Here is a 12690-nt window from a genome sequence, read left to right as displayed (position 1 = left end):
TTGAGAAATAAAATAAATAATGTAGCATTAGTTTATAATCTAATATACAAACCAAAAATAGAGGTGTATATATGGATATAAATAAATGATTGAGTCAATATATAAATGGGTAAGAAGAATGAAATCTTTCTTACAGAAAACTTTCTAATTTTATGGGCCCTACAAGAGATGGAGCTTAATTCCACCCCAACCCCCAGGAGACTTGACTTAGTGACTCGATTCCAAAGAAAAGAACAGGGAAAGGTAAAAATAGCAACTCTATAGTAAAGAAACCTGTCAAACACATGATGAAACTTAACATCACCAGTGAGGTCATGTGGTCTTCCTGATATCGTGTAACAAGAAGGACATTTCATCTCTGTTGTATTCTTTCAAAAACCCATGGCCCCAGTCTAATCTCAAGGAGATTAAAAAAAAAAAAAAAAGACAAACTCAGATTAGCAAAAATTCTCCAGAATACGTGGCAAGTACTCTTTAAGAATGACAAAATCATGAAAAAATAAGGAAAGACTAAGAAACTGTCACAGACCAGAGAAGACTGCAGAGATATAACTAAATAAAATGTAATACCCTGGATTAGAATGAGGATACTGGTGGAAAAACTGGTAAATCCAAATAAAATATTCGGTTAATAAAAATTACAGTGAAATGAGTCCCTTTATGTATCCTTTTACCTTAGTTCTTTAGAAAAACAACTTGAGAGATTTCCCCCTAAGCCCTGAGGAGTTACCTTTGCCCTAGTTTTCTACCCCAGATGGTTTGTTACTTTTGTGGAAATTGATTGACATTTCCTAGGTAAACTGTAAACAACTTGATTTTGATACTTTTTGTCTGGTCCTGGGCTGCAGCCTGCCCTGTGATTGGTATGCACCCTGCAGGGATTTGTCAATATACTATGTGAATGAAGGTATGTACTATGGACTATGCAAATGAGGTGAATAGAGCCTAGTAGGCAAATGAAGCATCTGTTGGTCAGTGTGTGGCCCCTGCTGGTAGCGGTCATGCCTTGAGACCGACAATGAGCTGTGTATATATGCAGCTATCTCCACAGAGGTTTTTCAGACACAAAGAAGCAGGAAGAGAAGAAGCAGGAAGCAGCAGAAAGAATAAGAGAGAAGAAGCTGAGAGAGAGAGAATATAAGGAACCTCCTAAAAGAGCTGTAACATGGGTGAAGGGTTGTAACACTGAAGAAGGGGCCCAGAGACAGAGCCAGAAGCAACAGGCCCAGAAGGGGCCCAGGAGCAAAGTTGGTGGTAACAGGCAGCAAAGCCAAGGGGCTGAGAGGAGGTCTGTCCTCAGCCGTAAGGAGAGGATGCCTGCCCTCAGGGAGCCAAGAGGAGCCCTGCATGGCAGAGAAAAGGGCCTGCTTGTCCGCATGGCCGAGAGGAGATGAGAGAGAGCTGTCTAGCACTGAAGAAGGGAGACCTACCCTACAAGCTTCCTGATCTTGATCCTGAGTTGTAGCCTGTTGATCCTGATCCTGAATTGCACACCCTTGTTTCATTAATAAACTACTGAATTATTAGTATGGTCTGTGTGTTCAAACCCACGAATTATTGGACCCAGAAGGCAAATAGAGAGTGTGTGGAATGGACGACTGGTGTCAGAATTGGTAAAAAGGTTGGAGAGTGGAGGCATGTCTGACCTCCACCTCACAGGAATCAGCCTTAGACTCATCTTGATTCATATTATGCCCTGTGATGTTAGCCTTAGACTCACCTTGATTCACATTATGCCCCGTGATGTTAGATGCTATTATTACTACTCCCACCATGTTACAATAATGTACCAGTGACAATTTCTTAGTTTTCATAAAGGTACTGCGGCAATGTAAGATGTTAACAATGGGGGGAACTACGTGTAGGGTATATGGTAACTTTCTGTGCTATCTTTTCAACTTTTCTATAAACCTGAAATTATTTCAAAATAAAAAGTTTTCTAAAATGTCAGTAAATGATTTACATGAAAATGACAAATATTTCCCTTCATGTTAGGTGCTTTAATTTCTTTTTTCTTCATTTCCTCATTAACAAATAATCAAATTAAACACCTAAAACTATTGTTTTAGCCTGTTCGAAGGAAACCTTGGGAGAATGCCTGGTACAATGATACTAGTCACTAGCTTATAGTTCTGTCAGCAATAACCCAACCAGAGGATATTTGATACCTATGTTAATCATGGAAAAAAGATAAAATTATTACGCTTTAGATTTACAATGGCAAAGGTACCTTGGTATGTATTAATTACATCAGTATCTTAAAAAAAAGAGAATAAAGCTATAGTTTCTAAAGAATACTATTACTTAAACCAAACCAAAACCAAACCCAGTGCCGTTGAGTCAATTCCGACTCATAGCAACCCTATAGGACAGAGTAGAACTGCTCCACAGAGTTTCCAAGGAGCACGTGGCGGATCTGAACTGCCGACCCGTTGGTTAGGAGCCGTAGCACTTAACCACTATGCCACCAGGGTTTCCTACTATTACTCTGACAGTGACAATTAGTCTTTCTTAAGAAACATCTAAAGCCTCAATAGTGTCTTAAAATGATAAAATATGACAAGATAAAATTAGACTAGGAAAAATTGTATACACAAATAAATAAGCTTACACAAAAAATAATTTTAGTTTCGCAGGTAGTATAATTTGCTGCTTTCCCATGTGGCCAATAAGAATGAAACATTTGGCTTTCACATCAGATTACTAGCGAAAGGACAGACAGCATTGACTTTCCATAGTGACAAATCTTCAAAAGGCAGGAGGTAAGCATGCAGCAATTCTTCTAATGACACAAAGTTTGCAAAGAAACTTAAGAATCATTTTCCGAGTATGGAGAGAGCTCTTGTTATTATCTGATATTCAGAGCTGGAAGAATCTGCAATTGTGACAGTTACCTGATGTATTTTTAATTGTTTACAAGGACTCCCTTGAAAACTGCAAACACTTCCAGACTTAACAAGTTAATTGTAAACAGCTGGCAGCATTAAGGGTTATTTCACCTTAATAAAAAGTACTAAGAATCAAAAAAGACAAAAACCTAAGGCATAAATGAAACAAACCCCAGCAATTTAGTAGTTGCCCAATAAGTACTTGTTACATAAAACATATATATGCTTTTTTTTTTACTCAACTTGCTTCTTTATCTCAAGCCTGTTAATATCTTACCTGGATCAACCAAAGCTTTGTTAAATATTTCTTTAAGTTTCCTACTCTTCACATTTCTTCCTTGAGCAAGATTTCTGTACATCTCATAGCCTATGATCATAACACCACCATCTTCTTGCCAACGCTGCAGCATGTAGCTTCTCTCCTGAGGGCGTTTCACAGTGGCTAATTCAGAGACCTTTTGTGGGAAAATAAGGATTTTTAAAAGTAGCTATTAAGAATGTATGAATACTGAATCTCCCCAGTGAAATATGCATCACTGGCAATTAACAATGTTTTTCTTTTTCTAAGAATCTCATCCAGTTATTTTAATAACAGAAAACATTTAATATATGATACCTCAAGCTTTTCATCATCGTTTAATCCCTCTTGCCACTTCTCAAATTCATTCATCCAATTCAAAGCAGTATTAAGAGGACAAACCACTAAAGCTGTGCTGAAATCCAATTTGTCACACAAAAGAACTGTATGAAGAAAACTTACCACCTAAAAGAAAAGATTAAGTTACCATCTTGATTTAAATATCCACAAGAAGTTAAATCAAACAATCTCATAATTTAATAGTTTTGTTTTATTTTAAAGAGTAAAGCAAGCAACAAAAGGTCATAATTTCCAAACCAAACAAAGTACAGAAAAAGAGACATGATAAGTAAAATGACAGCACTCAACTAGATGATATATAAGATGCTTTCAGTGCTAAAACTCCATGATTCTATGATCAATATAACATGTTGCAATTCTAAGTCAGTTATAGTCCCTGGTCTCCAAATAACTTTCCTACTGTCTTCCAGCAAATACAAAGGTCTATTTAGAAGAGAATTATGTTATACACTACTTTTCAAGTGTTCTGACTCATTGAATATATACTAATTACCTTATGGTTTATAAATACATATATATTCACTAATTTCAGATCTCTGCTACAATTCCTGACATTCAGAAATGCAGTAATTTTAATTGTGAAAAATACATTCTCATTATTGTAGTATCACAGACTTTTAAGAGCTGTGAAAGAAATTCATTTCACTTCAGTCTTTGCAGTTGTTGTCTATGCCTATAATCCCACTCCCTTACTTCATTAAGGTCTCTGCTCAAACATCACCTCTGAAAAGATGCCTTCCCTAATTCTCTATTCCCTCTTAATGCTTATTACTTGAAAGTATATATTTTTTATTTGATTTAACGTCTTTCTCTCCCACTCTAAAATATAAGCTCCTCAAGGGTAAGGACCTTTTATTCTTCTTGATTTCTTTATCTCCAACCCCTACAACTCTGCCTGGGACATAACAGGACCCAAAATATACTTCTTAAATTAATGAATGCACAAAACCAGAACACCTTCACATTCTTTAGTTCTTACCTGTAAAGTCTTACCAAGGCCCATGCAGTGGGCAAGAATACATCCTGAACCTGGAGACTTCTTTGTTTTTTTCACAGACTCACAACAGCAATCCCACATAAACTGAACTCCTAAAAGTGACAGCTTCATTAAGTTCAATTTAAAGGTCCAAGTTAAAAAATCTTCCCTAATAAACACATTAAAAAATTCTAAGAAACACAGTAAAAGAAAAATTCAGAGCTAAATAATTTCTTAAATGTAAATGGAATTTTTTCAGCTAACAACAGTGAATACAACCACAAAAAAAAAAAAAACATGATTTTCATGAGAGATCTTCTCCATTACCCTGGACGGTCTAAAGACACATACGAATTAAAAAAGAAACTTTATCCAAAGAGGGAACAGCTTCCTGTCGAATACACTTTCTTAAGTCAATCAGGTGAAAAAAAAAACCCAAATGATTCATCATTTCCCTTTTTATTCAACAGTTAAAGACCGAGGAAGAGGGGTCTACCTACCCAAGGAATACGAATTATAGAACTTCCCTTATGGATTCATTCACACACACAGTCAAAACTAACTTACTAATCCCGCTCTAGTAAAGCAGAAGGTAGAGATGTTTTGTTATCTTTCTAATACAAATGCAGGAATACTATTAAAAACATACCTGAAATATGCTAAAATAGCATTTCCTGAACAAGGTTTGGTGCAATGCTGAAGTACTCGGGCTGCTAACCAAAAGGTCAGTGGTCTGAACCCACCAGCTGCTTCGTGGAAGAAAGTTGTGGCACTCTGCTTTCATCAAGATTACAGCCTTGGAAACCCTATGGGACAGTTCTACTCTGTCCTGTAGGGTAACTATGAGTCAGGATTGACTCCACGACAATGGAATGCCGGTCTCTACTCCCCCACTACCACTGCCCTTAGCCTACCATTGTAGACTAGGTGAATAGGTGAAATTCATTTGCAAGTAGCACTTCTTTCACCTTTTATAACTCATTATTATGTTTGTAATCATTTAATTGTTCTTCCTCATACACCTAGAGCTCCATAAGCATAGGAACCGTGTTTATCTTGCTCACCAATATATCAACAGTGCTTAGAAGAATGTGAAGCACATAGGAGACACTGAAATACTGGTAAAATTTAACTAAACATGATTTATACATCTAATAGTTTCTTACCATCTACTTGATGGGGTTTCAATTTGATAACCATGTTTCTGTGAACCTGCACTAAAGGTTCTTTGGTTTCTTCATCTTCATCTAAAACCAATTTGGTTGTTATTGGACACTTGGTGGGTGAAGCATCTTCAATTTCTATCACCTACAAGAAAGGAAGTTGTTGATAGTTAAGGTCACAGAAATCTTACAAGCAATGGTGGAGTATCAGGCTTACCCATGGAGTTTTTCCGAAATATACACATATTTGCTCTCACACCACACATCCAATATTTTGGTTTAATAGGACCAGGAGAGAGTCCAAGTTTATGCTTCCCAAAATCAAAACACTCCACAGGACTGAAAGTCATTGTGGAAATGGCAGTAATTTGGCTCAATGGTTCTCACACTAGATCTCTCAACACAGGTGTGTTAGGTAGAGTTGTGAGAAAAAGTGTCAATCAACCAGAGCGCCAAACTAATCTATGCAATCATCATTAACATCTGGATAGACAGGTGGCTCCGAACCAGGAATGGTTCTATTTCTCTAGAAGACATTTTGAAAATAAAGGCATTCATGGTTGTTGTAACGACAGATTAGGACTGTTATTTAATGCAGGGGGAACCAAAAAAACAAAACTAACCCATTGCTGAGTCGATTCCGACTCACAGTGGCCCTAGAGGACAGAGAACTGCTCCATAAGGATTCCAAGGAGCAGCTGGTGGGTTCAAACTGCCAACCTTTTGGTTAGCAGCTGTAGCTTGCTATAGCTCTTAACCACTGCACCACCAGGGTTCCATGCAGGGGGAGGGAGGATGTAAATATAAACGTTCTACAACATGAAAGACAGCTTACAACAAGTGTCCTGCCCAAGACATCAACAGGACCACCACTAAAAAACACTATAAATATGCGTTATGAGAGGGAGAAACTTTAACAAACACTAGTTTGAGACCCACAGCCTCAAAAGCATGACCAGAACATGTAATACTTTTTAATCACGAAGGGAAAAATAAGTATCTCAAGTTCCTCATTTAAAAGAAAGCTTTAATTAAACATATGTGGGTATATTTATTTTCTGCGGTCTTATCGCAATCTCTATCCATTGCATACTTAATAACTGCATAAGATAGGTACAAGTATTTCCATTTTATGAATGAGAAAAAAAAATCTAAGGGACAGAGAAGTAACCTGCACATGATCATACAACTACTAAATATGGCAACACTGGGACTTGTATCCAGATAATAAGTTCATGCTCTTAACCACTACACAATACTAAAAAAAAAAACAAAACACAATACTACTTTAACAAAATTAATTCTTATGTAAATACTTCTCCAGTTCCATGAAAAATAATAAAGACTCACCATTTTAAATTATAGACATTAAGATGTTTAAGAAATAAAATTTTAGCCACTGCTTTTTTTTTTCTTATTTAGGATTGTAACAAGGTACAAATGTATTTTTTAAATGTTTACTACAGTAATTTTCAAAACATACAAAAATAGGAAGAATATTATAATGAACATTATTACCAGTCGCTCAACTTCAAAAATATTAACTTATGGACAGTTTTGCTTCACCAATACCTTCCCATCCATTCTCCAACTCCCCCATAAATCCGTTGCCGTCTAGTCAATTTCGACTCATAGAGACCCTATAGCACTGAGTAGAACTGCCCCTCAGGGTTGATTCAAACTGCGGACCTTTTGGTTGGCCGCCGAGCTCTTAGCCACTGTGCCACCAGGCTCCAACTCCCCACCTCCCAAAAATCATTTTGAAGCAAACCTGAGAAAACATGTAATCTCATCTGTAAATGTTTTGGAATGTTTCTTTAAAAGGACTCCCTTTTTAAAACCATAACTAAACTACCATTATCACACCTAAAATAATAACAGTAAGTTGTATGTTTGTTATAAATTACCTGCAAAGATACTGTAATTACATATAATTGTAAATGATGTACAAATCAAGATTAATACTTAAACTCTCTTAGCTTTAGTTTCCCCATATAGAGACTGGGAAAAAGTATGAACAGCCCTCAGAGAGTTGTTGTAGAGGTTGAGTAAGACAATATTTCCAAAGTACCTGGCACACGCTAAGTATTCACTACATTATTATTGTGTCCCTAGCCTGGAACTGTACCAGCTTCATACTGCTGGAGCAAAGCTGTTAGTCAAAATGGAAAATTCCCCAAAATGCCTTGATCTCTTTGCAAAGTATAGCAGGCAAAATGCTAAAACGATCCCTAAGATTACCACCCTCTGGTATAAACAGACTGTATGCAATATATGTGAATATGACGGGATATCACTCCCCTAATTAGGTTATTAATCAGTTGACTTTGAATTAATCAAAAGGGAGATTATCCTAAGCAAGCATGACCTAATCAAGATGAGCCCTTTAAAAGGTGAAGTAAAAGAGAGACTTTTCTGCTGGTCTCAAAGATGAAGAAAAAACTCAATGTGAAGAGCAGCCTCTAGTAGCTAAGTACCTCAGTGCTACGACTGTAAGGAACTGAATTCTACCAACAAGTCAGCTGGAAAAGCACAAAAAGTCTTAGATGAGATGCCAGCCACGGCCAACACCCTAATTCCATTTGGTAAGACCCTGATCAAAGGACTCAACAGATCTGTGAGATAATAAAGTTGTACTGGTTTAGGATGCTAAGTTTGTGGTAATTTCTTATACAATAATACAAAACTGATATACAAGACTTTAAGATTTTTGAATCATATGTTCAGTACTGATTTGGATGACACTTTATTATGGGCTGTCATTAGGATTGAGGATTAGTGGCTATTCACCCTAACTGTAGGGGATAAGTTATACAGAAATCATCTACTTATTAGTGATTAAGTAGATGTGTTTATGCACTGAAGCTGGAATATAACGAAAATCTTTATAACTAATAATAAATATCCCACTCCTTGGAATATATCCTAGAGAAATAAGAGCCTTTACATGAACAGATATATGCACACCCATATTTATTGCAGTTTACAATAGCAAAAAGATGGAAGCAACCAAGGTGCCCATCGACGGATGAATGGATAAATAAATTATGGCATATTCACACAATGGAATACTATGCATCGATAAAGAACAGTGAGGAATCTGTGAAACATTTCATAACATGGGGAAACCTGGAAGGCATTATGCTGAGTGAAATCAGTCAGTTGCAAAAGGACAAATATTACATAAGACCACTATTATAAGAACTTGAGAAATAGTTTAAACTGAGAAGAAAACATTCTTTTGTGGTTACGAGAGGGGAGGGGGGAGAGAGGTATTCACTAATTAGATAGTAGATAGGAACTACTTTAGGTGAAGGGAAAAACAGCACACAATACAGGGGAGGTCAGCACAATTGGACTAAACCAAAAGCAAAGAAGTTTCCTGAATAAACTGAATGCTTCGAAGGCCAGTGTAGCAAGGGCATGGGTTTGGGGACCATGGTTTTAGGGGACATCTAAGTCAATTGGCATACTAAAATCTATTAAGAAAACATTCTACATCCCACTTTGAAGAGTGGCGTCTGGGGTCTGTGGTCTTAATCGCCAGCAAGCAGCCATGTAAGATGCATCAATTGGTCTCAATCCACGTGGATCAAAGGAGAATGAAGAACACCAAGGACACAAGGTGATTATGAGCCCAAGAGACAGAAAGGGCCACATGAACCAGAGACTACATCATCCTGAGACCAGAACTAGATGGTGCCCAGCTACAACCGATGACTGCCCTGACAGGGAACACAACAGAGAACCCCTGAGGGAGCAAGAGAGCAGTGGGATGCAGACCCCAAATTCTCAGAAGACCAGACTTAGTGGTCTGACGGAGACTAGAAGGACCCCGGTGGTCATGGCCCCCAGACCTTCTGTTGGCCTAGGACAGGAACCATTCCCGTAGCCAACTCTTCAGACATGGATTGGACTAGACAATGGGTTGGAGAGGGATGCTGGTGAGGAGTGAGTTCTTGGATCAGGTGGATGGACACTTGAGACTATGTTGGCATCTCTTGCTTGGAGGGGAGATGAGAGGGTGGAGAGGGTTAGAAGCTGGCGAAATGGACACGAAAAGAGAGAGTGGAGGTAGAGAGCGGGCTGTCTCATTAGGGGTAGAGTAATTGGGAGTGTGTAGCAAGGTGTATAAGGGTTTTTGTGTGAGAGACTGACTTGATTTCTAAACTTTCCTTTAAAGCACAATAAAAATTATAAAAAACACAAATAATAAATAGATGGCAATGAAATGAGAGCTAATAAATGATAAAGAATAAATTATTCTTTAAATAAAGATAAGTAAGGTAAACTTATTTATCTATTGTTAATAAAGAAATATTTCTAGATACATATATTTAAAACAAAAACAAAAAAGTAGCTGCTGAGGCTGCTTATGTATAAGCAAACACCTCATGGGATTTGGTTCCCTGGTTTGGAAATTTAGGGTCATGGTTTCATGGGACATCCCAGTTAACCAGCCTAATAATGAGTTTAGTGCTTCTGTTCTACCTCCTAGTTCACTGTATAGTGCCTGGAGACTTAAAAGCTTGCAAGCGGCCACCCAAGGTACAACAATTGGTCTCTATTCACCTGGAGCAACAGAGGAAAAAAATGACTCAGGAACAGGAAGAGGATATGAAATGTGTGGCAAACTGCCTCCATGAGGAACTACTTCCTTTGCCATGAGATGAGAAGAAAAGGATGGTGCCTGGCTACCATTACAGAACATTTTGATCAAAGATTCCATAGAAGAATCCCTTATCGAAAGGAGGAAAATGCAGAACAGAATTACAAATTCTCATGGACTCTAGACTTTCTGGAGCCATGGAGGGTGGATGAACCCCTGGAACTATTGCTCTGAGATAATCTTTAAATCGTAAACCAAAAATATCTCCTGAAGTCATCTTAAAACCAAACAATAGTTTAGCTTAACTAGTAAAAATGGTCGGCCTAGAGTATTATGATCTTTTCAGAACTATCTATATGGGATCGAAGTGACAACAGGAACTCAAAAGATTAGACAGAACTTTAGGGGGCAGTGAGTTTGGGGAGGAAAAACTCAGAAAAGACAGTGAGAAGTGCTACACACCTCAAAGAATATAATCAATGTCACTGAATTGTACATGTAGAAACTGTTGAATTGGTGTATGTTTTGCTGTGCATATTCTCAATAAGAACAAAATTAATTTTTAAATATATATATAAAATGCAAGCCACATAAGTAATTTAAATTATATATATATATATAAACCAAAAAACCCAAAACCCAAACCCAGTGCCGTCGAGTCAATTCCGACTCATAGCAACCCTATAGGACAGAGTAGAACTGCCCCATAGTGTTTCCAAGGAGTGCCTGGCAGATTTGAACTGCCAACCCTTTTGTTAGCAGCCGTAGCACTTAACCGCTACGCCAGCAGGGTTTCCATATATATATAATGCAAGCCACATAAGTAATTTAAAATGTTCTGGTATTTCTATTTAAAAAATAGAAAAAAACTTGAAAAAAAATAGCTCTAGGGAACGAGACCAAATTGGCCTAAACCCAGTGCTAAAAAACCCAGTGCTAGGCAACTTAAAAAATTCTGACAGAGTTCAATGGTGCTTAAAAGCCCTTTGTCCTTCTTGAGCCCCAATGATACTTTTAAGACATTATAGCTCCCTCTCTGTTCCTCCAAGGCTCCTTTATTGCCCTTCTGGTCAGTCCTCCACATTCAAGACTCTGCAGTAGCTTGAAGAAACAGTCTTTAAGTTCTAAATGACTACAACATCGTTGCAGTCCAACAACTGACCTTCACTTTCCCTCCATCTTATTGAAATACTCTCAAGGTCAGGGATGTGGACACTGGAACAGGTGATCATTCAGAACTGCCCCACCAATGTAGTCAAAACCTGGACTCACACACTTTTTGTCTTCCCCTCTTCTTTTTTTAGCTCCTATTCCTCTGATGGCCAGTCCATTGATTTACTCACTGAATACCACTGTTCTCACTGTTCTCAAAGTAGTACCACTAACTCAGAATCAGACCTAAGTTTTATTAAAAATGCAAATTCATGGATGTCATGTACTGAATCAGAATCTTAGGGGAGGAGGAGGAGGACGGAGGGTCTGTATTTTAAATACAGTCCCCAGATAAAACTGACATAGGCTACGGTTTGAGAATACTGTACACTTTCCCGTCAATGACTTCATCCATTGCCATGGCTTTAACAGCCATCTATATATGCTGATTATTCTTCTCTAGTCTAGCTGAGCTCTTTCTCCTCAGCTCTAGTCATATCCATCTACCTGCCAGATTCTCACTGGCTGACCACTACAAGCCGAACAATGAAGTTTTCACAAAACCCACTCCTATCAAGTTAACAAAAGAAACTTTAAAGATTAGACAGGAAACTTATGGGGCATTGAATTTATGTTAATGTAGAGGAATAACACAGAAAATGAAAGTGAGAATCATTGCACAACTTGAAGAATGTAATTAATGCCACTGAACTGTACATGTAGAAACTGTTGAATTGGTGTATGTTTTGCAGTATATATTCTCAAAACAACAACAACAAAAAAATTACTTAAAAAAAAAGAAATACTTCTACACACCAGCAATAAAAAGGCTAAAAAGTAAATTAAGAGGACAGTTCCATTCACAAGCACTTCAGGAAATTAAGAAAATAATTTCAAATACAACAGTATCTAAAAGAATAAAACACCCATGAATAAATTTTACCAGGAAGGTGAAAGACGTATAGACTAAAAACTATAAACCACTGCTGAAATAAACTAAAGATGACCTAAATAAATGGAAAGATAGCAGTGTTCACAGATTGGAAGACATAATATTGTTAAGATATTAATACTACCCAAAGCAATATACAGATTCAATGCAACCCCTATCAAAATTCCAATACCCTTTTTTGGAGAAATGGAAAAGCCAATCCACAAGTTCATATGGAATTGAAGGGCCTGTAAAGCCAAAGCAATTTTGAAAAAGAACAAAGGAGGGAGAGTCACACTTCCTGATTTCAAAA

At 37.5% G+C, this 12690-nt stretch overlaps 1 protein-coding gene across 7 annotated transcripts in view; it reads right to left on the bottom strand.

Moving 5' to 3' along the window:
• Positions 1–12690, bottom strand: part of ATRX (ATRX chromatin remodeler) — a 409611-nt gene that overhangs the window by 191800 nt on the left and 205121 nt on the right. For all 7 annotated transcript variants that reach the window (XR_007515994.1, XM_049873284.1, XM_049873283.1 and 4 more), the window contains 4 exons: positions 5689–5830; positions 4526–4635; positions 3505–3651; positions 3166–3343 (listed from right to left, as the gene is read on the bottom strand). Coding sequence is in view for 6 of the 7 variants with exons in the window: in XM_049873284.1 (XP_049729241.1) it covers positions 3166–3343; positions 3505–3651; positions 4526–4635; positions 5689–5830 (577 nt within the window). In the remaining variant the exon portion in view is untranslated. The remainder of the gene's footprint in view (positions 1–3165; positions 3344–3504; positions 3652–4525; positions 4636–5688; positions 5831–12690) is intronic.

The sequence above is a fragment of the Elephas maximus genome, chromosome X (assembly GCF_024166365.1).
Source record: "Elephas maximus indicus isolate mEleMax1 chromosome X, mEleMax1 primary haplotype, whole genome shotgun sequence".
Taxonomy (NCBI): domain Eukaryota; kingdom Metazoa; phylum Chordata; class Mammalia; order Proboscidea; family Elephantidae; genus Elephas; species Elephas maximus.
This window is presented reverse-complemented; position numbering and strand designations above follow the sequence as displayed.